Raw genomic sequence first — 25,350 nt, 5'->3', positions numbered from 1 at the left:
TGGATTTCCGCAGGCGCAGACCCACCACACGGACACCGGTGAACATCCAGGGAGTGGACATTGAGATAGTGGACTCTTATAAGTACCTGGGTGTTCACCTAAACAATAAACTGGACTGGACTCATAACACTGATGTGCTCTACAGGAAGGGTCAGAGCAGACTCTACCTGCTGAGAAGGCTGAGGTCTTTTGGAGTGCAGGGGACACTCCTGAAGACCTTCTATGACTCTGTGGTGGCATCAGCCATCTTCTATGCAGCAGTATGTTGGAGCAGCAGCTTGTCTACAGCTGAGAGGAAGAGGATAGACAAGCTCATCAGGAAAGCCAGCTCTGTCCTAGGATGTCCTCTCGACTCAGTGCAGGTGGTGGGAGACAGAAGGACTCTGACCAAAATAACATCACTGATGGACAAGGTCTCCCATCCCATGCATGAAACTGTTGCTGAGCTGGAGAGCTCCTTCAGTGACAGACTGCTGCATCCTAAATGCACAAAGGAGCGTTACCGCAGATCCTTCCTCCCAGCAGCTGTAAGACTGTATAACCATCACTGCTCCCAACAAAAACCACAATAGCCTACACAATGTAGGATAATATATAATATACTGTAAATAGTCTGGCACATCATGCACATTGTATATAGTGTTATTATTATTAGTAGTATTAAGGTTAATATTGTTTGTTGATTTTATATATATTCTTTTCTTAATAGTGTGAATTATTATATCTTTATTTATATTTATAATAACTGCGGCTGCTGTTACACCCAAATTTCCCCTCTGTGGGACAATAAAGGCTGTTTCTTCTTCTTCTTCTTCTTCTTTACAACTACTCTTTCAAGAATTTTTGAGAGAAAAGGAAGGTTGGAGATTGGCCTATAATTAACTAAGACAGCTGGGTCAAGTGATGGCTTTTTAAGTAGAGGTTTAATTACAGCCACCTTGAAGGCCTGTGGTACATAGCCAACTAATATAGATTTATCATTTTTAAGACTGAAGCATCAATAATTGGAAAGCCTTCTTTGAACAGTCTAGTAGGAATGGGATCTAATAAACATGTTGTTGGTTTGGAGGAAGTAACTATTGAAGTTCACTCAGAAAGATCAATTGGAGCGAGAGAGTCTAAACAAATACCAGCAGTGCTGAAAGCAGCCAAACATGAAGATAAGTCTTTGAGATGGTTATGAATAATTTTTTCTCTAATGTCTAAAATTTTATTTGTAAAGAAGTTAATGAAGTCACCAGTAGTTAAAGACAACAAGTCAGAGCTCTACAGAGCTCTGACTCTTTGTCAGCCTGGCTCCAGTGCTGAAAAGAAACCTGGGGTTGTTCTTATTTTCTTTAATCAGTGATTAATAATAGGATGTCCTAGCTTTACAGAGGGCTTTTTTTTATAGAGCAACACCCGCAGACCAACTTGCAGAGGAACACGGATTCCACTGCAAGCTGGAGGCCACCACCTGATGAAAGCCAGCAGGGCCACATCATCCGCAAAAAGCAGAGACGAGATTCCGAGGCCACCAAGGCAGGAGCCTTCCACCACATGGCTATGCCTAGAAATTCTGTCCATAAAAATTATGAACAGAATCTGTGACAGAGGGCAGCTCTGGCAGAGTCCAGCACCCACAGGAAATGAGTCAGACTTATTGCTGGCTAATCGGACCATACTGTCACTGTGGTTGTACAGGGACTGAATGGCCCGCAACAATGGTCCAGACACCCCATACTCCTGCAGGACCTCCCACAGGATACCCTGAGGGATGTGGTCGAATGCCTTCTCCAAGTTCACAAAGCACACAGAGACTGGTTGGGCAAATTCCCACACACACTCGAACACCCTCAAGAGGATAAAGAGCTGGTCCAGCGTTCCACGACCAGGACGAAAACCCCATTATTCCTCTTGAATCAGTTAAATAAATATCTCATGTTGTATTGGATTTATTTAAACACTGAAATCATTGTGACAAGTTTTTGACTATAGACCTCTATTACGATTACCCACACATTTATCAGAAACATAAGAATTTCACACAAAGTAAAATTAAGGTGTTTTAATATCTATTCTTGACAGTGATTATTTCCATGCTGACATTGTTGCAAGACAACTAAAAGACCATTACAAATTTGACCAGTGGGGGGAGGGGGATGGGGATGTGTGGACATGAAACTTCAAAATGAACCTTCCCAGGAATAGACATGCAACACAATACACACACGGCCTTATCACCACAAATGGACTCCTACACTATTTAAGTACCAAACATATCTAGATGTCATGATGTTGCTGTCTGACAGATGAAGTTGGACCCCAAGATGCAGGACTCAACAGGCAAAACTGAACTGAAAGGTTTTTTATTTGGTAAATGACAGGAAATAATAAACAAGGCTATACTGGGACTGGACAGGTGCCAGAACTAAATACAAAAACTACAGGGCAGTGTGACGCACAGCAGGGAAAACAACGACAGGACAAGGAACAGACACAGACTGAGGACTTAAATACACACAGTAGGTAACCAGAGAAATGAGAGACAGCTGATCAAGATGAGGCACAGGTGAACAAAATGACACTAATGACACAAAGGAAGTAAAACAGGACACAATACACGAGGAGCAGAAGACTATTAAAATAAAATTGGAAATGACACAAATGAGATAAAATGCCAACTAGACATATAGAAGGACTGGCACACAAAGGGAATCTAAACATGACTAAATGGAAACCTAAAAACACACAGGGAACAGTGGGACGTTAAACTAAACACAAGACACAGACCAAGACAGACACAGGAAGACAAACAACAAAGGGAACCAGGAAGTAAATAACAATAATGATAACTAATAACAGAAAAAGAAACTATAATGAACAGAGATTCCAAACCAAATGCGAACAGGGAAACATAAGAACTCAATGAAAACAGAACCTAAAAGAATAAAACACAACACACCGGGCACATGGCCCAGGACCATGACGCCTAGACACTGATGACTTCCCAACTGTCCTTTATCACATATGCCCAGCCCATCTTTGCTGGTACTCCACTGATTTTTTTTTGTAAAATTTTTTTTTTTTTTCACACATTTGAGTTGATTGTTTGACCATTGCATATGACTGGTGGTAACAATTTCCTCATGGGAAATGTTTTTTTTTCCTACTCAACCACAAATGTTATTTAAAGTGTTGTCTGCAGGATAGTTCTTGATGACTCTGATGAAGGCCAAAATGCACTAATCAAATAATAAAGCTGTTCTTAATACCACAAGTGTTTCTGGAGCTTCAACCTCTTTATAATTTCTTATTCTGCAGTGGACTGGTGACCTGTCTCCATTGTATCCCCTCTTGCCTTGCTACAACAACACTGAAGTTTAACTTAAACTTCTTAAAACTGTGCATTCTGAAGAAGTTTAAACAACATTGCTCACACAAAATGAACCCTTTATGATCCAATATAGCTTACAGTATATATTGAGCTTAAAGAAGCTTAAAAAAGAGCTTAAAAATCTTAAATGTTTTTGGAGGTATACAGGTGCTGGTCATAAAATTAGAACATCATGAAAAAGTTGATTTATTTCAGTAATTCCATTCAAAAAGTAAAACTTGTATATTATATTCATTCATTACACACAGACTGATATATTCCAAATGTTTGTTTCTTTTAATTTTGATGATTATAACTGACAACTAATGAAAACCCCAAATTCAGTATCTCAGAAAATTAGAATATTGTGAAAAGGTTCAATATTGAAGACACCTGGTGCCACACTCTTCCAAAAGATGACCTTTCAAACCTTGCACAAGGAGGGCAAGACACGACAGGTCATTGCTAAAGAGGCTGGCTGTTCACAGAGCTCTGTGTCCAAGCACATTAATAGAGAGGCAAAGGGAAGGAAAAGATGTGGTAGAAAAAAGTGTACAAGCAATAGGGACAACCGCACCCTGGAGAGGATTGTTAAACAAAACCCATTCAAAAATGGAGTCTGTGGCACTGTTCAGGTGTTATGAGAGTCCAGGTTGCTCTGATAGTGGCCTTCAGCTCTTCTGAATTGTTGGGTCTGGTATATTGCATCTTCCTCATCACAATACCCCATAGATTTTCTATGGGGTTAAGGTCAGGTGAGTTTGCTGGCCAACTAAGAACAGGGATACCATGGTCTTTAAACCAGGTACTGGTAGCTTGTTCAATAGTGGCTTGACACAAGGAATGTGACAGGAATGTGACGTATGCAGACAGCTGTCTGGATTACTGCAGCAATGCGGCGTGGCATGGAGTCAATCAGTCTGTGGCACTGCTCAGGTGTTATGAGAGCCCAGGTTGCTCTAATAGTGGCCTTCAGCTCTTCTGAATTGTTGGGTCTAGCGTATTGCATCTTCCTCATCACAATAGCCCATAGATTTTCTATGGGGTTAAGGTCAGGTGAGTTTGCTGGCCAATTAAGAACAGGGATACCCTGGTCCTTAACCAGGTACTGGTAGCTTTGACACTGTTTGCAGGTGCCAGGTCCTGTTGGAAAATGAAATCTGCATCTCCATAAAGTTGGTCAGCAGCAGGAAGCATGAAGTGCACTAAAACTTCCTGGTAGACGGCTGTGTTGACCTTGGACCTCAGAAAACACAGTGGACCAACACCAGTACTGTAGATGACATGGCACCCCAAACCATCCTTGACTGTGGAAACTTTACACTGGACCTGAAGCAACGTGGATTCTGTGCCTCTCCTCTCTTCCTCCAGGCTCTGGGACCTTGATTTCCAAAGGAAATGCAAAATTTACTTTGATCAGAGAACATAACTTTGGAGCACTCAGCAGCAGTCCAGTCCTTTTTGTCTTTAGCCCAGGTGAGACGCTTCTGACGCCGTCTCTTGTTCAAGAGTGGCTTGACACAAGGAAAGTGACAGCTGAAACCATGTCTGCATACGTCTGTGCGTGGTGGTTCTTGAAGCACTGACTCCAGCTGCAGTCCACTCTCTGTGAATCTCCCCCATATTTTTGAATGGGTTTTGTCTCACAATCCTCTCCAGGGTGCCGTTATCCCTATTGCTTGTAAACTTTTTTCTACCACATCTTTTCATTCCCTTCGCCTCTCTATTAATGTGCTTGGACACAGAGCTCTGTGAACAGCCAGCCTCTTTAGCAATGACCTGTCGTGTCTTGCCCTCCTTGTGCAAAGTGTCAAAGGTCATCTTTTGGAAACTGTAAAGTCAGCAGTCTTCCTCATGATTATGTAGCCTACAGAACTAGACTGAGAGACCATTTAAAGGCCTTTGGAGTTGTTTTGAGTTAATTAGCTGATTAGAGTGTGGCACCAGGTGTCTTCAATATTGAACCTTTTCACAATATTCTAATTTTCTGAGATACTGAATGTGGCGTTTTCATTAGTTGTCAGTTATAATCATCAAAATTAAAAGAAATAAACATTTGAAATATATCAGTCTGTGTGTAATGAATGAATATAATATACAAGTTTCACTTTTTGAATGGAATTACTGAAATAAATCAACTTTTTCATGATATTCTCATTTTATGACCAGCACCTGTATTGTTGGTTTGGTTTTGGCAATTTTTATATAATGTGGGTGTGCCTTTTTTAAATAGATCACATATAAGAACAACACCATTCAATACAAAATCCTTACCAGTCAAGCCAGATGAATTAACAAAACAAGCACACAGGCAAGTCTGTTGCTTAAATCCTGACCTTATTCATTCATTCAGTCTACCCATTTGTACAGTACACAATATCTTGATCATGTGTCAGTTTACTGGTGCCAATCTGTCAGTTACACAGTGGGTTATCAGGCACAGCTGGTGTTTAGGTTGGGGTGGGGGATTAGAGTGTAACGACGGCAGTAACAAGTCTTTAACTGGCTAACTGGTGGATGTCTGACCGCTAAGCTCCACACTACAAAAGAGCCACTAAAGCTGATGAGGACATTAATGAACCTGTGACTAAACCCTGGTCTGGATTCACTGGACTGTACAAGTCACAATGCAACAGGCTACACCATTCAGGTTCCTCATACAGGCCAACATGCTGTAGCTCAGGTGGTCGAGTCAAGTGTTCACTACAAAGTTAAATCCCCTGTCTCTTCACATGATGAAGGACCCCTTGGCAACAAACTGAAACCTAAGTTACTTCACATGTGGCCATAGGTATACGACTATGGTGAACAGGTGAATGAGAAACTAATTTTAAAGAACATTAAGAATTTACTAAGGTTCAAAAGTGTTGTGTATTTAGTATTGTGTATCAGCACTGAAGGATACTAACAGCTTGTGTAGCATCCCCTCTTTTAACAAAAGTGCGTAAACATCTGGATACTGTAATGACTAGTGGTTTATTTCTTTATGTTGTAAAAGTAACTGGTAGATGTTTGGAACTGACTTGAAATAGGAAATCCATTATAAAATATGTCCAGTGTTTAAACCAGACAATTTGTTGTTGTTGTTGTTGTTGTTTTTTCAAGGTGCATTTTTGACTTTAGTTCACAGTTGAGTGTAGTGGATACACAATTGCAGTGTACCAGGAGTGCATCTTGCATCAAAGGGCTACATTCAAACAACTACAACTGCTGTGTACAAACATTGTATGCCTCTAATTATACACTGTTCCAAAGAAAAACTTTGAAAGAGCCTGAAGAACTACTGCTCAAGACCACCTTAAAAATGTATAAGAAAGTCTAGCTCCTTGTAAGAAAAATATAGTAGCTCCAGATTTTTGCACATCTCTACAGAGTCAAGCATTTAGGCCAGGATGACCTACAATTTCCTCTAACTTATTGCACTTGGCCCTACAGATCTTATAAATACAGTGTCTAACCAGATACCATGCCACTGATGGCATTACCTTGGCCTCCAGTAACACTGAAGAATGTTGGAGTCAAGATATGTCCTTCAATCCACATATTAAACAAAAATGTAGGAGTCCTATTTTGCATTTGTGCAGTGTCTCTAAAATTAGAAACATCCCTTCTTATCATGCTGAAAAGTTAATTCATACATTTATTACTTCTTGGCTGGACTGTTGTTATTCTTTCCTCTCAGGCTGTCCTAGAAGCTCCCTGAAAAGCCTTCAGCTGATCTAAAATGCTAGAAAGAGGGGGATTAGAAACAAGGACTAGAAAGAGAGAGAACATATTTCTCCCATATTGGCTGCTCTTCATTGGCTCCCTATTAATCCAGAATTTAATTCAAAATCCTGCTTCTCACGTAAAAGGTCTTGAATAATCAGACCCCACCTCATCTAAAGACCACTGTGTTCCATATCACCCCAATAGAGCACTTCACTCTCAGACTGCTGACTTGCTTGTGGATACTTAAAAGTAGAATGGGAGGAAGAGCCTTCAGCTTTGAGGCTCCTCTTCTGTGGAACCAGCTCCCAGTTTGGATTCGAGAGACAAACATCATCTCAGTTTTTAAGATGAAACTTAAAACTTTGCTCTTTGATCAAGTTTATAATTAGGGCTGGTGACCCTGAACCATCCCTGCAATAGGCCTAGGTTATTTTTTGTTTGTTTGCCTGTTTTTATCGGGGGGCGGGGGGGGGTATTTCAATTCACTCTGTTTATACACCACTCTGCATTTAATCATTAGTTAATCTCTGGCTCTCTTCCACAGTGTATCCTTATTATTAATCTCTTTCTCCCTCCCCTCAGCCCTAAGCCAGTCGTGACAGATGACTCCCCCTCCCTGAGCCTCTTTCTGCCAGTAGTTTCTTCTTGTTAAAAGGGAGTTTTTCCTTCCCACTGTTGCCAAGTGCTTTCTCATAGGGGGTCATTTTGATTGTTGGGTTTTGTCTGTGATTATTGTATGGTCTTTATCTTACAATATAAAGTGTCTTGAGGTGACTGTTTGGTGATTTGGTGCTATATAAATAAAACTGAACTGAACTGATTTGAAGTCCTCCTTAGTTCCTTAATGTCTCCTTGTCTATGGCTCCTCTCCTGTTGTGTGTTCTCCTGGTTTTTCCAGGTATTCTTCAAGAGTCCTAGTTCCCTTTTTGTTTAGCACCTGGACTGCTCCATATTTATTTAGTTAATTGTGAAGTTTGCCAGCAAATAAAGCTGAGTTTTAAGTTCATGTCCTATTTCCTGGGTCTTGCATTGGAGTCGTTTCCTGTCTGCCACACAGCCTGTTCTTGACAACTTCATTTATATAGTACTGTTTCAGTCTTAATGACCACTCAAAGCAATTTATACCACAAGCCACAGTCACATGCCATCCTATTAATATCCTGTTTTTATCCTTTGTAAAATCAGACACTCTGCTCCAGACCTGTCTGTGATTGGTCATATGTTAATTGGTCAGTTGCCAAAGAAAATATATTCTGGCACAGAGTGACTTAAATAGGAAATAATGCCGATGTATTTAGTCACAAACCTACAGCTTCTTTAGGTTTACTTGTGCAATCTATTACTAACAATACAAAAACGCTACCATAAAATCTATTTTTTAAACTTCTAAATTCAGGTTCTGTTGATATGAAAAAAAGTGCTAATTCTAATTTATGTATGTTTTTTTTTTTTTTTTTTTTTGCATTTTTGGCCACAGTGGCTTTTATTGACAGTGGAGAGAGATAGGAAATGGGGAAGGATACAGGGGGGAACACATGGACAGGTTGGTGACGGGCAGGACATGAACCCACGCCGCAGTGTGGCATGTGGTTGCTTGCTTCACCACTAAGCCACCCAGACACCCCTACTTTATGTATGTTATTGGGCTGCATGAACAGAGTCATTAGTCAAATCTAATTTTTAAAAAAAATCTCTTTTCAGGACTATTTCTTTCTGAGATCTATGATTCTGACCCATCTTTGCTGTGTTCTCCCATAGATTTGAATTCAGGATCTTTTGAGTGCTCTTGTATTGTCTATAACTTCATATAATATAAGTATTCCTTGTATTTTGCATCTCCCCTGTATAGAATAGAATAGAATAGAATAGAATGCCTTTATTGTCATTATACAGGATGTACAATGAGATTGGAGATGTTAAAGGGGTGGACCTCTTTTCACTCTCACCTCACCTTGCTGCAAATGGTTGAAGATGATGGCCACCCTTCCTTAATTTGAAGATCATTCTTGTTTTTCTCCCAAGTGTTGCAAAGTTCTGCCAAAAGGGAATGGTTGGATTCCCCTCTTTAACATTTGAAGTTCTTTACCTTTACCTAAAGTAAACTGAATGGGAGTTGAGTACATTGAACTTTTTCACATAAGAGTGTATAGTTCAAAAATATTTCATTGATGAAGCAAATCAATTTTAGATGATAATTTTGCATTGTTTTGATCTTTTTCCAGGTGGAACGATTTAAAGGTCTGACAGTAAGCACGCCCCAGTACGAACAACAGTATTAGCAGGTGTTAGTCCAGTTCATGTTTTACTGTTGCCTCTCACATGGCTGATTACACTTCAGTCTAAAGCAGGGAGGGCTGGCTGTCTGTATCCAAGCATGAGCTTTGTGTAGCATGCCAGCCTCTGAACACAGGGCAACAGCAACACAGTAAGGTGCCTCTAAATTGCACAGCAGCATGCCATTACTGTAGTACTTCGCTTAGTTTCAATTCTACTGAAAAGAAAAAAAAAAAACATATAATTTTTTGTATATATCCCCGTCAGTGGTTTTGCCATGGAGTTTGGGAAAGTTCATATGAATTTAAAGACGGTGCTGCTGACGATGATGATGTTCAAATGGGGTGAGTAGAGACAAACTACATGGAAAAAGTGATCACTAAAATACTCAAGAACTATATTAAAATACAAATACTATATCCTTTAAAGATATTTAGTTTTGCCAGCATGTATTTATTTTGATAGTCTAAAGGAATACTGAGGATTCTCACTTTTCTGAGTTAGTAAGAGGAGCAGGTCTTAGGAATGCCATCAGCGAAAAGTGGTTTCAGGGAGGTGCTTATTGGGCTCTTTTGTGATCTCAACAATGGCAGGGCTGACAATAATAATACTGAGAAAAGACAGGCATGTGCACAACCGTTACTTTAATTATCAGGCTGCTGTCGGATTAATAACTTTACTGGATTTTAAAATCATAATAGCTAATATGTGGCTGGATCATTTGATGGAGAAGCTATGCTGTCAGATACAGAAATCCTCATTTTGGTTTCTAGTTTTAAAAAGCCCTGTCTGTCAGATTTGACACATGATTGGTTCCAAATGAGAGGCTGCGCTCTGCAGTCATGCATTCTCAGTCAGGGCAAACAATGTTGAGTGGAGAGAGGCTCATTCATATCTATATGTGCATGAATGGAGGCACAGAACAAGATCACATGCGGTCCACAAACTTCTGAAGAACAAGCTGGAATTTTCAATTTCTGAACTGTTGGAAACAAAGAATATATCAGTTACTTCTGGGTGTGTGTATTGGCCCATAATTACACTGAGCTCTCTGGGTTGAGTACAAACTGTCACGTAAAAGACATCACTGACTAAACAAATGTTAACAAATTGTGTTATCCTAGATTGCTTGACATGTTTAGCTTTTTTATACTGTGCTCCATGTTTACACAGGAAAAATGATTGAGATATGCCACTGAATTTCTCAGCAATTCAACAAAAATCACACCATTATTTACTGTTATTGACCTCATCACTGACTCACAGGAAATTTGAACATACCTTTAGATTTATTTCAGACCATGGCTAACGTGGTTGTTTTTTATTTAACTTTTGTTTCACTTAGTTTCCAGGGTGGATTTAGTCATTTTAGTTTATATTGTTATAGTTTTTATTAGTTTCAGTGTTGCTATTTGTTACTTTTGTATTATGTATTATGTGATATACAGTAGGGTTTAATATTTTTCCCGAAAATGACATGAATCAAATCCCGGGAAATGACGAGCCATTTCCCGGGAATCCCGGGAAAAAGTTTATTTATTTTTTTATTTTAATTAGGCCTTCTGTAGCCTGTGTCGGCCTTAACCTATTGTGATATTGTAGAGGTAGCTTTCCAGCTATGTCCTGTTATGCCCAGTAGGGGGTAACGTTGGCTTGATTAACGCAATAAAACCTACATCTCGAGATTCGAGTGCTCGAGCTATGCGGTGTTGTATCGTTCCTCAACACTCCCTTAACAAATATAATTCGAATATTCCTCCATTGTACATGGAATTATACCAAGCTATTTTACAATTGCTGGTGCAAAACAATACGGTTCATCTCCACAGCATTGATAATGGCTCAGCCACGCTGTCGTGGCGACATCTGTTGCACTATATCTCCACCAGTGGAACGCTGTAATAGTCATTGAAAAGTTAACTACCGTACTACACTATAATATGGCATAACACAGGGCCTTGAGTAATGCACCACGACTTGGTCATTGCCATTCTGGCAACAGCAAATTTATAACACCGTGTCTGAGGGTTAAAGTAGGTTCGCTGTGAATCGTCTATTGAAAAACTGGTCAATCCTTATAGCCTAAAAAATATACATTTTACTCAACTCCATTTTAAAAGCGAAATATGTTAAAGCAATCTATTTCATGATAATTTCTTCACACATTAGGCCCGTATCCTAATTCATGATTGTTAGTAAGTGGCTGCAAACGAGGAAAAGAAACACTCGAAGTTACACAGATATTTCTTTATTGTTCAGGGCAGGCATATTTTATAGGCTATATAATGCAATATAACAATATATAATAATATAAAATTATATAATACAAAATACCTTAGGGTAAACACATTGCCTACGATTTCAACAAATTAAAGAGGAAAAAAGCACAACTGTGTAATACCTCTATTAAAACGCTTGAGATGAAGGCTGAAGCCTTAAACGGAGGCTGAACGTGCCTGAAATGAAGAGTAATGCTTTTCGCATTAAACGAACCCTTCTCTCAATATTTCCTTAAATTTAACATTCTGAAGCTTTCTTTTCTTTCTGAAAGTCAAATCGACGCGCGCGACTTTTTTCCCGGTTTCCCGTCTAACGTTTCCCGGGAAACGGGAAATGGTTCTGATCGCATTTCCCGGGAATCCCGGATCCCGGGATTAAACCCTAATATACAGTGTGTCAGGATTTATTATTGAGACCATATTTCTTATTGATGTTAACTTCACAGCTGGTGTCACAATACACAAACCTGACTTACAGTCATTTCAGTCTCAAACAAATGAACCAATGTGTGTTTGTGCTTGCTGTATTTAAAAGGTTAGCCAAAAGGATTAATGATTAAGAATGAATACATTTACTGCATATTTAGATTTTACTCAGTTTTATAAGTACACAATATCACTAGTTTATTTTCTCAGATATCTAATATTTTCTATATTATATCTATATTTTATTTTTATTTCAATCACCCCCATGTAGTTATGATCTAAGTTAGGTTTTAACTGACTACCACCCCAATTTTGAAAAAATTGTGATTCTGTGTAACAGAACATCACATCTGAAACCTCTTTTATTTATACAGTAGAACATTGAAAAAAATATCAACTGTTTAAACTGAGAGTGCACCCTTTTAAGCAAAACATTAGCCAATTTTGAATTTAATGGCAGCAGCATTTCTCAAAAAAAGATGGCCATTACAGTGCTATGTTTACTACTGTGTAGCATCCTCTATTAACAGTCTGTAATCTGTAAACTTTAAAGAGCGAAACGTTGTTCCATTCTAACCTGATGTAGGGTTCTAGCTGCTCAACAGTCCTGATTCCATAAATTGTGTAACAATGAGAATAATGCTTCTCAAAGTAAAATTGCAAAGACTTTGAATGTCTCATCATCTACAGAACATATTATGAAAAGATTCAGAGAATCTGGAATAATGTCTGTGTGCAAGGGACAAGGCTAAATATTAATGTTGGATGACTGTGATAATCAGGCCCTCAGGGAGCAATGCATTAAAACAGTTATGATTCTGTCATGGAATTGCATGGGCTCAGAAATATTTCCAGAAATCACTGTCTAAACACAGTTTGCAAATGCAAGTTAAAGCTCTATCCTGTGACAAATAAGCCATGTGTGAACGTGTTCCAGCGTGACAATGTTAAACTGCATCTATTCGTGGTTTTGTAGTAGAAGAGTCTATGTGCTGAAGCAGTGCACCTGAATTCCAGACCATCAACTGAAGACATTGGGTGCAATGTCAAAAAAAAATGACAAAGATGACCCAAGACTGCTGAGCAACTGTAATCCTGTATGAGACAAAAATGGAATTATTGGGATGGCCAAAACAAACAAACATTCTAGAAAAAACAACCAAAAAAAAAAAAAACAACCACACAAACAAAACTATGCCAAACCTACCTACCACCATGGAAACCTAAAAGAAAATGCAAACCTCCTAACTGCTGTCTTAACCTAAACAGAGAAAAGTTACCCAGATTGCTTTTCTATTTTAATAATACAGAGAAAACCCCAACAATCAAACGTCTTAATTTTGTACAAAAAAAAAAAGGCAGCACTACAGTCAAAAGACTACTCTAGTCTAGATGGGCCATAACTGATATGATGTTTTTAAAGTAGTAATGATTGATCTTAGCGCAGAGAAATCAATAGGAAAGAAGCTGTCTGTACTACAATCAGGAGTTACTGAAGTTGCAGTACTACTTAATGACACATCTGTGATCTGATTGTGTAACTTGACTGGACAAAGTGTCCAAAGCTCCTGAGCTCATTATTTAGTATGGATTTAATCCCAGATTATTGCAGCTGACTGTGGGTAAACTGAAAGTACTCCATGTTGTCATTTTCCTCTTCATTTCATTAGCATTTCCGAGCGCAGTTGGAGACAAAAGACGGTCCAAGTATTAACAGCTAGAATGTTCTGTGTGCTCATGAAGAGAATGGCAGTTAGGTTTGTATTTGCGCAACGGGGAGTTTAACGGCTGAGCTGGGGACCCTGAGAACTGTATGTGAGGCAGAACACACTGACTTGTATTTAATGTTGTGGAGGAACATTTTCAGCTTTGTTGGATTGTAAAAGTCTGGCAGTAAAAGGGAGGAGAGTGGGCTGTGTTTTAACACTCCTTGGCAGTTATTGACCTTTTTCTCTGCATCACATCTGACAGGTCCAGCTATCTGCGCAGTCAGCATCAGTGTGGGATAGCAAGTCATATACATCTGGGCTGTCCTCTGTTCCAGATCTACACATAAATAGCCCATCCTATTATAACTTGACCTGCACTTCTTTTGTCATAGCTTGCCCTAATGGACCTATCAATGACCTATCACACCATTAGAGAAAAGCCTGCCAGTTCCTAAACAAGGTTTTTCTCTATGTTTAGGTGGCCAGGTTGGTTAAACTGGATGGGCCAACGAATACTCAAATTACCCAGTTATTACTGAGCTGTAAAACAAAGTGCTACTGGTTTTCTAAAATCAACAGTATGAATACATTGTTTACTGTTGTATTGCACTGTTGTTGTACTATTAATCTCTGGCTCTCTTCCACAGTGTCTTTTGTCCTGTCTACCTCCCCTCAGCACCAATTTGTTGCAGCAGATGGCTGCCTCTCCCTGAGCCTGGCTCTGCCAGAGGTTTCTTCCTGCTAAAAGGGAGTTTTTCCTTCCCACTTTGGCCAAGTGCTTGCTCACAGGGGGTTGTTTTGTTTTTATGCTTTTCTCTGTATTATTTTTTTATTGAGACTGCTGTGATTTGGCGCTATATAAATTGAATTGACTATAGCACAACCCATGGCATTGAATCTGAGGTTTTGTAGGTTATTTCAGAGGAAATAAGCTAGAGGTTGAAGCTGTAAGCTGTCTGCCACCTGGAGATTAGAAGAGCAAGAGGATTGACCTGAAGAGGCCAGAGGGATTACAACATGGAGAGGTTCTAGAGGTCAGGGAGGCCATCAAACCTGATCTGGTTAAAGAGACGGGAAGTACAGTAATACTGTCTAATTATTCACAGGTATGCATCAAATAAGAGAGAAAGGGTCTGTTATGAAAGGGTTCTTGTAAAAAGTGTTAAATAATAGTTAGAGGAGGACAGTGGGTCATAGATTTAAAGCTGTGTGTACTTGGCAGACTTGAGTGTTGAAGAAAAGCTGATATTTAACACATGGCTATTCTGGAATTATTAAGACAAATCACAACATACTATAGATATTTGGAAGCAAATGTAATATTGAATTGTCAGGGCTGGGTAGTAATAGATTTTTTTTTTCAATTTATCAGAGTACAAAAATAAGTGATAATTACTGTATAATTAGGCCCAGATTGTATTTGAAAAAGAAAAAGTGATTTAATTATAAAAATTTAAATTATAATGCTTTTAGTTCTTGCCAGGAGGAGGACTGGGCATCTTTTCTTTGATTGCTGACCCCATGACATGGTAGAAGAAGGATACTTTTTCATAACAACCATCTGACTATATACCTGTCAAGTTTCCAGGTGGTCAGTTCATAGTCAAGCTGACTTAAGTTATTTAATAAAGATTTTTGAATACTTTAACAGTGTACTAGAATAAACCAGCTTTAACTGGGTAATGTGGAAGGAGTTCTGGATTTTCAGGTTTCTAGGAAGGTTCAGATGGACAGTAACTGGATTAATATGTGCTAATGAAAGTTTCTTAGAGGTGTAATTTTCCAGGTATGCCATGAATTCGGAAGACATGTCTGTGAGAATTTGAGCAGTTTCTAAGGCTGAGGGAAGCTTGGGGAAGGTATCTGATGAACTTGTGATAAGTTTGCAAAACCCATAGAGATAGAGCTGAATGGGGGTTGAGTGAACAACCATTACTGAACAGAGGAGGTGGATTACGTCACCAACTTTCCCCAGTCTACAATACTGTCCTGACTTCCCTCTCAGGTGCCCCGACCCCTATTCACACCTTTCTTCAGATAACCTCAATAGGTCACTTGATAAAATGGGGAGGAGTTCCAAATTGGTTTCACTCGAAACTACGGACTGTAATGACCCGCGCCTTCTTTCACACCTTGGCGCATGTGATTATGCACATGATCAATAGTGGGTCACAACCACCTCCAAGGGGTTGACCCCCACTGGGGTTTAAATGCCTTAAAGAAGTCCAATCACCTTTTTTCAAGCTCCACAGACACCCTCTTTATATTAAGATTAAGTTTCAAAATGTCCTTTTTGATAAAGTTTTTAATTAGGGGATGGATGAGGTGACCTTGAACCATCCCTTACTTACACTGCAGTAGGCCTAGGCTGCTGAGGGGTTCCCATGATGCACTGAGTATTTCTTTTTCGTTCATCTCTTTTCACTCTGTTTATACACCACTCTGCATTTATTCATTAGTTGTTATTAATCTCTGGCTCTCTTCCTCAATGTGTCCTTTGTCCCATAAAGTTTGATCAGAATTCATGTAAAAAAGTTATTGTTTATGCAAGCAGACACTACCAAAAGATAACCTTCTTGGAGGCATCTGTGGCATAAACCTTACATTTGGTGGTGATCTAATAAATTTGTTAAGCCCTGTAACTTATTGTGTAAGCAACTCTTCACAAGGATGAAACTTCGGAGGATAAACTGTCTCTAAGGATAAAACAAACAAAACATGTATAATCTTTTCATTTGATTGCTTTCTCTTTTGTTACTGTTTAAAAATAAGACCAGCAATGTATACAATTAGTAATAATTTTTTATTACTTTAATTATTTCTCTCTTCTTTTACATATTCCTCTCCTCTGCAACTCTGTTCACTTTTACTATCTTCCACTTCAGTGAGAATTTGGAACCAGGACACTGCTCAAAGAACTGGGGGCTGGGAGGTAGACAGGCATATTTTGGATAGTGTGTTGTGATTGGCCTATTTAAAAGGAATGTGGACTGATTCCACTGAGAGCTAATAGCGCTTGCTGGTGAGGGCACACATCATATGTATTGGAAAACTTCACTGTACTTACCCAGCCATTTTTCCCTGGACATCCACACTCATATGAACAGTGGATGGGTACTTATATGGTGCATATCTACCCTAAATGAGCACTCACCCTGGAATTTTAGAGATTGTTTTACCCACCAAATTAAGGAATGTCTTTCAGTTCTGTCCCTCCAGCAGATTTTCAGAAATTTATAGAGTTAAAATTGAAGTGCGTAAAAGCTATTCTAGTGGAAAGTTGTGGCTCAACACCACAAAGCCACTGTTCTGTAACCTTATTTCTGTCACAAGCGTTTTGTTTCACTGCTGTGTACAAATATTTACTCACATTATTTCAATGCATAACATTATGCATCATTAATACTAATAATAGGCAACTAAATAAGTACCTTAATTATTAATATTAAAGCTAAAAAAATAATCAGAGAAGTAAAGTAATATTTTAATTAAAAATATAGTCAATATTAATGATAGAAAGAAATTTGTTGTGGCTTGTAAGCCAGTAAATGGACCCAGAATTCAGAACCAGCAAAACGGCTTCACGGTTTAAGATTGACTGAACAGTGTCTGGGAATGAGCAGGGTCCAGGTCCCAGGGGTCCACTGAGAAGAGAGAGAAGGATGTTAAACTCCATTCAATAATATTTCCAGTTCAATGTGAATTGAGTTACCTGAATGTCTCTGGCTTACTTGGTTTCCAAGAGATTATAACTGGGAGAGGGGGGAGTCGGGAGCTGCGAGAGTCCAGAACTTAGTGAGTGTTGGAGGACAAGCAGGCAGGCAGGTGAGTGGTGAACAGGTAGTGATCCTGGTGGTGAGTGATCCAGCTGGTAGGCAGGAACGAGGAATTCAGCGATGGCACTGGAAATGGAGACGTGGAGACTCCTCAGCTGTCCAAAACGATTTCCTGAAACAAGGGAGAAGGTACAGGATAAATTATTGCCGAGAGAATAAAGGTTGGCCTGATTACCACTGTGGAAGTCAAACTATCTGGTGGAGAATGAATGACACTGGCTCTCAAATGCTGGAGTTGGATGAGGTGAATGAGGAACAGTTGCGTGCAGCCGAAGAACAGGAAACTAAAAACACCCATCTGGGAGGAGCCTGCAATCAAATCATCTCGCTCAGTTCAGTTTTATTTATTTAGTGCCAAATCACAACAGTTATTTTGAGGCTGTTGTTAAGAACGGCATACATTTTTGATAGAAACCCATCAATCTATGAGCAACCTGTGAGCAAGCACTTGACAAGACTGTGGAGAAAAGTTTTTCTTCCTTTAAAAATAAAGACAAGTCTGGGAGAGCCAGAGTCAGGGACAGCAGGCCTCTGTGACAAGATTCGATTCGATTCGATTCGATTCGATTCAATTCAATTCAATTCAATTCAATTCAATTCAATTCAATTCAATTCAATTCAATTCAATTCAATTCAATTCAATTCAATTCAATTCGGTTTAATTTATATAGTGCCAAATCACAACAAACAGTTACCTCAAGGAACTTTGTATGGTGGGTAAAAACTCTACAATAATACAGAGAAAACCCAACAGTCAAAACGACCCCCTATGAGCAAGCATTTGGTGACAGTGAGAATGAAAAACTCCCTAATTTTGCAAACTCCAGGAACCACAAATAATCCTGCACACTCATATCAAAATGTTCTATTGGGGCTTTGTATTTGAGGGGAAAGATTTTGAAATCTATCCTGGATTTTACAGGAAGCAAATTATCTAAAAAAAATTCAGGTCCCATTAGTGTTGCAGCATTTCAGAACAGCTTGTCAAACAGGCTGTTCTTTTGTTAAAAACATTATTTAATGCTTTTAACAAAAGCATTAAATAATGTTTCAGCATCACTCTGAGACAGGAGGTTACTACTTTCTTTTTTCCAAGATCAAAGATGGTGCCCTTAAATATTTGTTTAATGTGCAAATTAAAAGACATATCCTGGTCAGAAATGACTATGATTCTTCACATTGTTACTTAAGGTCAAGGCAATGGCATCCACTCTAAGTATCTGGATAGACATTATGTTTCTGAATGTTTTAGACATGTAAAATTCAGTTATGTCTACATTTAGAAGTAGAAAGTTACTACTTTTATGTAGCCAGGTGGAAATTGGGTGTGAAGATGTTTTCCATTTCCACTAGCGGGCAATTATATTTTCCTGGGAATCTTCTCTGGTTTGTGTAGGCAGTAGCTGAAGGGGGAGGAAAACTACAAATACCTCCACAGGAAACTGGAAGTTGAATTGCTCTGCTCCATCAGACCAAGCAGAAGACCACACTCAAGGCTTTTGGAACAAGCCTGTGATTTTTAGGCTTGTTGGTGTGGTTGAAGGCTGAATGACCTTGCTGGCCTGAAGGGATGAGGACCACGTGTTTTCCTTGCTTTTCATGAACTGTTGGAATATCTAAGCTGTGCACTTGCGAGTAGGGCCCAAAGCAATGCACTAGAAGAAACTAACCCACTATAGTTGTTGGTGCACTCAGTTAAAGATTAGTTTCCTCTTTGAGGTTTTCAAATTCAGTTCTTAAAGAATTCAGCTTGTTCAGAATAAAGGTCCCCCATTCCAGATCAGGAATGTGTTGGAGGAGGAAATTGACACTGACATTGTTGTGGATATGCAATCCAAGTTGTCTGAATTAAGCTTAAAGCATAATCATGCTATGGCTCAAATTACTGCGCTAAGTGGTGAAATGAATAAGCCTTATATTTACCTACCCACAGATTGCCCAATTATTCCATTCAGTGGGGATATTAATGTTGATCGTCGCTCTGTTCATGAATTTCTTGATGAAATAAATCGCACACTCCGAGTCCAAGGCTTAAACAATCATGACCAAACTGGCTTTATTTTTTCTCTCCAGCAAATACATTTGTCCAAGGGCCAGAATTTTTCTCGACAGACACAGAGGGCCACATGGTCTCGTAAAGTAAAATAAAAATAATATTATAAACTAAGTCATAGATTATCATTTGATATATCAATGTTTCCTTTCAAATTTATACTATTTTTAATGATGTCTTGCACGTACACGTTCTTCTCTGTTATGTTGACTGCTGTTATGAAGAGACCGCAATTATGTGCAGTTGTGCTCATTATAGATATGAGCACAGGAAACAATAAATGTTACATGAGAGCAATCAGTTTATCTATGCTCAACTATTTTTCAGAAGCTGTTTTTGTTGTTGATTTTTTTCTTCTTAAGTGACTATAGGAACATATGAAGAGTTCAGATGCAACACCATCTAAATCTGCCTAGACACTTTTCTTTCTTTCTTTCTTTTTTTTTTAATCTGGATCATTTGGTAAATTTGAGTAATTTCATTTTACAGGCAATGGTGAGGTGTCTTTTTTTTAAAATGTAAATATAGTAATTTATCTACTTTTTAAAATAATATTTAGTTCTGAGGCAAAACCAGCAAAGTCTTCAGTCTGTCCTCTGCCCATTGTGAATGAAGGCAAAAGGTGCAAATATCAGACTATCATGAAAAGATTTTGACATAGATTCACACAGTACAACTGCAATGGCAGCACATTTATTTTAACAATAACAGAACGAATAGTAGATACTAGGCCACGGGGTTCGTGACAACCGAGGAACAGACGCATGGGGGTATACACCGAGCCACCGAGCCACCTACCTATCTGGATCCTCGCAAACAGACTGTGTGGAAATACCCTTACAGCAAAGGTGATGGGAGCCCCGCACAGGCTGGGGAGTACTCTCGGCAGCCAGTAACTATCTGCAGGTTCATCAATGGAAATCTCGTTATGACTTTTACTTCCTTTGGTTAGACAAGTTTGATTGCTGAACATTTTTTCAACACAAAACAAGGTTAGACTCACCTTCAGCTGTGTTTACAATTTGATCACCACCAACAAAAGCCGGCTCCTCAGTGCAATGCAGCGCTGAAAATGCTGTTCCCATTGCCCGTAAATGCAGATCTTGGAGGCATTTATGGGCAATGGGAACTTGCGTTTGGAAGCTTTTAATAATTCAGACTAGTCCGAGATGGGTATTTAACAGGTTATGATGTGACATGATTGGTTGGCATATAGTACCTGTGATGGTACTATTTGGGGGCCAGATGGAAAGCTCTGGTGGGCTGGATGTGGCCTGCGGGCTGCCAGTTGATGTTCCCTGCCTTGAAGGTTCAGCAATTGAAGAATTAAGGTATGTTTTGATGGTGAAATAGATAATGGTACAGAGTTACTTAACATACTGCTAGAATCATATAGTGAGAAATGCAGTAAAGCTCAACTGCTGCAGAAATGTTATGGTCGTTACCAACTTTGGGGGTGAGGACTTCTTTGACTACTCACGTGCACTATCACAGATTCTTCGCACAGCGTTAAGACCTGAGCAATAAGAGACCTTTTTATGGAGGGGTTAGAGAGCCAGCTTTACAAAGAGAGCTTCGCAAAATGGTTGGGGAGAGAGAGTACTGCACATTATTTGAGGTGCAACAGGAGGCAATTGGCTGGTTTCAAGACCCACCCCTAGCACAAGAGCTGTTAGGAGTAGAAACATCATCTGTGATTGTGTGTCAGTGAGGCCGGTTCAGGATCAGTCTTCTAGACTAGATGATATACTAAAAATTGTTTCTGAGCAAGGTAAAGCTATTATTAGCAAAGGTTGTAAAAGACAGTTTGATGGTCAGAGAAAAGCCAGTTGGGACTGGGAAGTCTAGACTTTGGCCACAATTCACTGAGGATGGACAGCCCATATGTTTCAGATGTAAAGGGATTGGGCATATTGCTAGGGAATGCAGACAACATCAGTCAGGGGGTAGATAAGCTACCAGAAAATCATCTAGGATACATCTGTCAGTACTCTCATTGTAGTACTTTGGATCAGCTGAAGGCTTTTCAGGGAGCTTTTAGGACAGGGTAGGGTCTTTACCCACAATACAAAGCGCCTTGAGGCGACAGTTTGTTGTGATTTGGCGCTATATAAATAAAATTGAATTGAATTGACAGAGTGATAGTAAAGAATTACAATAGCCCAGCCTAGAAGTAATTAATGTATGAATTAAATTTTCAGCATCATGCTACGAAAGGATGTTCCTAATTTTAGAGATATTGCAAAAATGCAAAAAAGGAGTCCTAAATGTTTGTTTAATATATGCACTGAAGGACAAATCTTCACTCCAAGATTCCTCACAGTGTTACTGGAGACCAAGATAGTGGTTGGACACTGTGATTTTATTTGGTAGGGACGAGTACATTAACTTCAGTTTTATCTGAATCTAGAAGCAAGAAATTAGAGGTGATGAAGGCTTTTATTCTTTATTCCTACAGTTTAACTAACTGATGTGTGTCATCTGACTTCATGGACATCATCATAAATAACAATGGAAATGTATGCAATGTTTTCTAATAGTACTGCTTAAAAGAAGCATGCATAATGTAAATAGAACAATAAATCAGGAAATAAATAACAATACAGAAATAATATATGACCTTAAGTCAGAATGCCATTAAAAGGAACCATCCTGTTTCCACAGACAAATTACGCTTTAGATTAACAGTATACACCCTCATAGTATTATTCAGTCAGTATAAAGACAATCTGATTTTGAATTTCAGAATTAATGCCTCTAGAAATTGCTTATATAAGCAATTTTCCACAAGCAATGGAAATGAGCTTTCTCCAAAGGGCAGCTCCCCTCTAGTACTGTGCCCAAGGACACTTTGGCATGCAGACAGGAGCAGCCAGGAACTGAACCACTAATCTTCCAATTAGTAGATGACCTGCTCTACCTCCTAAGAGGTCAGGTGAACCTGAAACCTCCATTATGTTACACTGCTGCTGGGGGGTTCCCATGATGCACTGAGCATTTCTTCTTCACTCACCTCTTTTCACTCTGTGTTTATACACCACTCTCCATTTAACCATTAGTTATTATTAATCCCCGTCTGTCTCCCACATCAGTAAGAGAGGTTCTTGAAGGTACAAACCTAATTTTGAAAAGTTGGGAAATTTATACACACTAGAACATGGAATAAATATCTGATGTTTAAATTGAGAAAATGCTGTCAACATGCAGCAACTGATCTCACCATATTTCCTTTTTTTTCTTTTTCTTTTTTTTTTTGTACCACAGGAACCCTGTGCACAGCCACAGCAGACAGATGCTTGTCTGCACCCTGCCAGAACGGTGCTACCTGTGTGGACACAATGGATGATTATGCCTGTATTTGTGCCAGAGAAGGGGTGAGGTACATGGGCAAAAACTGTGACAAACTGTATGATGCCTGTTCCTTTGCTCCATGTGAGGACTGCACCAGTTTTCCTGGTACCACAGAATACCACTGCATCTGCCCAGATGGACTGACAGGAGATAACTGCACAGAGGAGGTGGACGAGTGTCAGAGCAATCCTTGTTCCGAGCCTCGTTCTCTTTGCGTAGATCAGCTGAATGGTTACTTCTGCAGGTGTCCTTCTGGGTATGGAGGGCAAGACTGCAGGACACCTATAATTGACTGCATCAATGAACCCTGCAGTAACAATGGAACTTGTGTATTACAACCCGAAGGCTTTGAATGCCACTGTGCACCGGGGTTTGATGGAAAGACTTGTGAGGAAGATGTGAATGAGTGTTTGTCAGAACCCTGCCAGAATGGTGCCATCTGTATAGATGGAGTGGCAGAATTTCACTGCTTCTGTGTCCCAGGTTTTCAGGGCTATAACTGTGAAATTGATATCAATGAGTGTGCTTCAAGACCCTGTGAGAACAACAGCACCTGTATCAATGAGAAGGACCACTATGAGTGTGAGTGCCTGATGGGCTTTGAAGGTACAGTGAAAAGTCAGACGCACACACAACAGAGACACAGAGAGAGACAAACTGTCAGAGTCAGATATGATTTGTTTGTTGTTTCTTTACTGATGTATATATATATATATATATATATATATATATATATATATATATATATATATATACATATGTGTGTGTGTGTGTGTGTGTGTATATAAAACTTTATTATATATTATATTTTACTTTTATATATAACTTTATTGACATATTCTAAAAAAGTCTAAAATCACAATACTAAAGTAGTTAAATTCATCAGCCCAACTTAACAAAAATTAATGCAGAGGCGACTTGGGAGTCTATGCTAAGGAGTTCCCAGTGTTGCTATTCTCACCACTACTTACTAACTGTTCACCATGCATGCTTCACTGCATTCTCACTGCAAAATGGTGTCCTTTTTACTTGTGTCTAAAGGCACAGTGTTTAAAACACTGTCTAAACACTCATCATAATCTGAACAGAAGCTGAGCCACCTGTATATTTGCTTTAGTTCTCAAATGATCTTTTAAACAGCTTTTATATTATGTAATCATCTTTTCCAAGAACTCATCAGCAGTGAAACTGGCACTTCTTGCTTGCTGATGGTATTTGTTTCTCTTTTAGAAGCTCCTCAGAATCATTTGTTAATTCTAGTGTTTTGTTTGTTGCTGATAAAATGTGCATAAGGAGTTTTAATGGTCCTTCACCCACTGTTGTGAGTTTTTGAACTTTCTAGCATTGTTTTTTGGATATTTTCTGGTGATTCTTTAATTGCCTTGTTATTTGCTCCATGTCTTCCTTTGTCTTAAGCTCCTTATGCATTTTGCTGTTTAGTCGTGCCCTCACTTTACAGTTGAAAAGAGTTTAGTTCTCTTGGGTCACGTCTACTGTATTAAGTTCGTTCATGTCTGCTTCCCCATTTAGTGTTCACATATCAGTTCCTGTTCTATTTTTATTTGTTCTTTGTGCCACCCATTCCTATTCCCAGGGTGGGGGTGACTAGAGCCCAGCTTGTCCCCACACCTGTTCCTGTCCCAGGGTGGGGACAGCGAGGTCCCATCTTCAGCCCCTGGAATCAGCAGTGGGCCCTGCTGAGCAGCCCCAGCATCCCAACTATCTGGAGGGTCCCGACTATACCAAGGCTGAGGGTTGCCAAGATACCTGAGCTGAAGCCTGAGGCCATGGTCCCTGACTTTGCTGAGCCAGACGGCTCTGTGCTGCCTGACCCTGAGCCTGAACTAAGCCTGTGGGTCTCATGCTGTCTGAGCCTGCAGAGGGAGCCTGTCACCCGCACCAATGTCAGTCCCCAGAAGAACTTCTTCACCATCATTGTCCTTCAGTCATACCACCCTTCAACCAAAACACTAAAAGGTCTCTGCTGCTGGTCTTCTGGCTGGCCCCCAGGGTTGCTTGGTTGCCAGCCTCGGCCCCTGGGCCTTGTCCCATGGCCTGAGTGCTCCCCAGAACTGTTACATCTGTTCTGCCTAGCCTCTTGGCACGTCAACCCTGTTATTTGCTTCATGTGCTCCTTTACTTTAAGTTCCTCATAATAAGTTTTGCTAGTTCTTTGTGCATTTTGCTGTTCAGTCCTGCCCTTGGTTCATGGTTGTATAGAGTTTAGTTTCATACACTACTGTGTTCTGGTCTTCATTTGGGGCCCACATCCACACTCAAACCTGACAGGAGTATTTTAAACACACACTCAGGCATTTTATCTGTAACTCAGACAAAAACCATTTGTGAAGAGTGA

At 39.5% G+C, this 25,350-nt stretch overlaps 1 protein-coding gene across 1 annotated transcript in view; it reads left to right on the top strand.

Annotated features, from left to right (window-relative positions):
• The first annotated feature begins 9,557 nt into the window (after nucleotides 1–9,557).
• The window catches only part of crb2a (crumbs cell polarity complex component 2a), a 30,329-nt gene continuing 14,536 nt past the window's right edge, over nucleotides 9,558–25,350 (top strand). Inside the window, exons 1-2 of the mRNA XM_030743395.1 lie at nucleotides 9,558–9,684; nucleotides 22,908–23,600. Coding sequence (XP_030599255.1) covers nucleotides 9,618–9,684; nucleotides 22,908–23,600 — 760 coding nt within the window. The 5' untranslated portion in view covers nucleotides 9,558–9,617. The remainder of the gene's footprint in view (nucleotides 9,685–22,907; nucleotides 23,601–25,350) is intronic.

Source organism: Archocentrus centrarchus, chromosome 12 (assembly GCF_007364275.1).
Source record: "Archocentrus centrarchus isolate MPI-CPG fArcCen1 chromosome 12, fArcCen1, whole genome shotgun sequence".
NCBI lineage: Eukaryota > Metazoa > Chordata > Actinopteri > Cichliformes > Cichlidae > Archocentrus > Archocentrus centrarchus.
The sequence above is the reverse complement of the archived record's forward strand: the minus strand, read 5'-3'. Positions and strand labels throughout refer to the sequence as shown.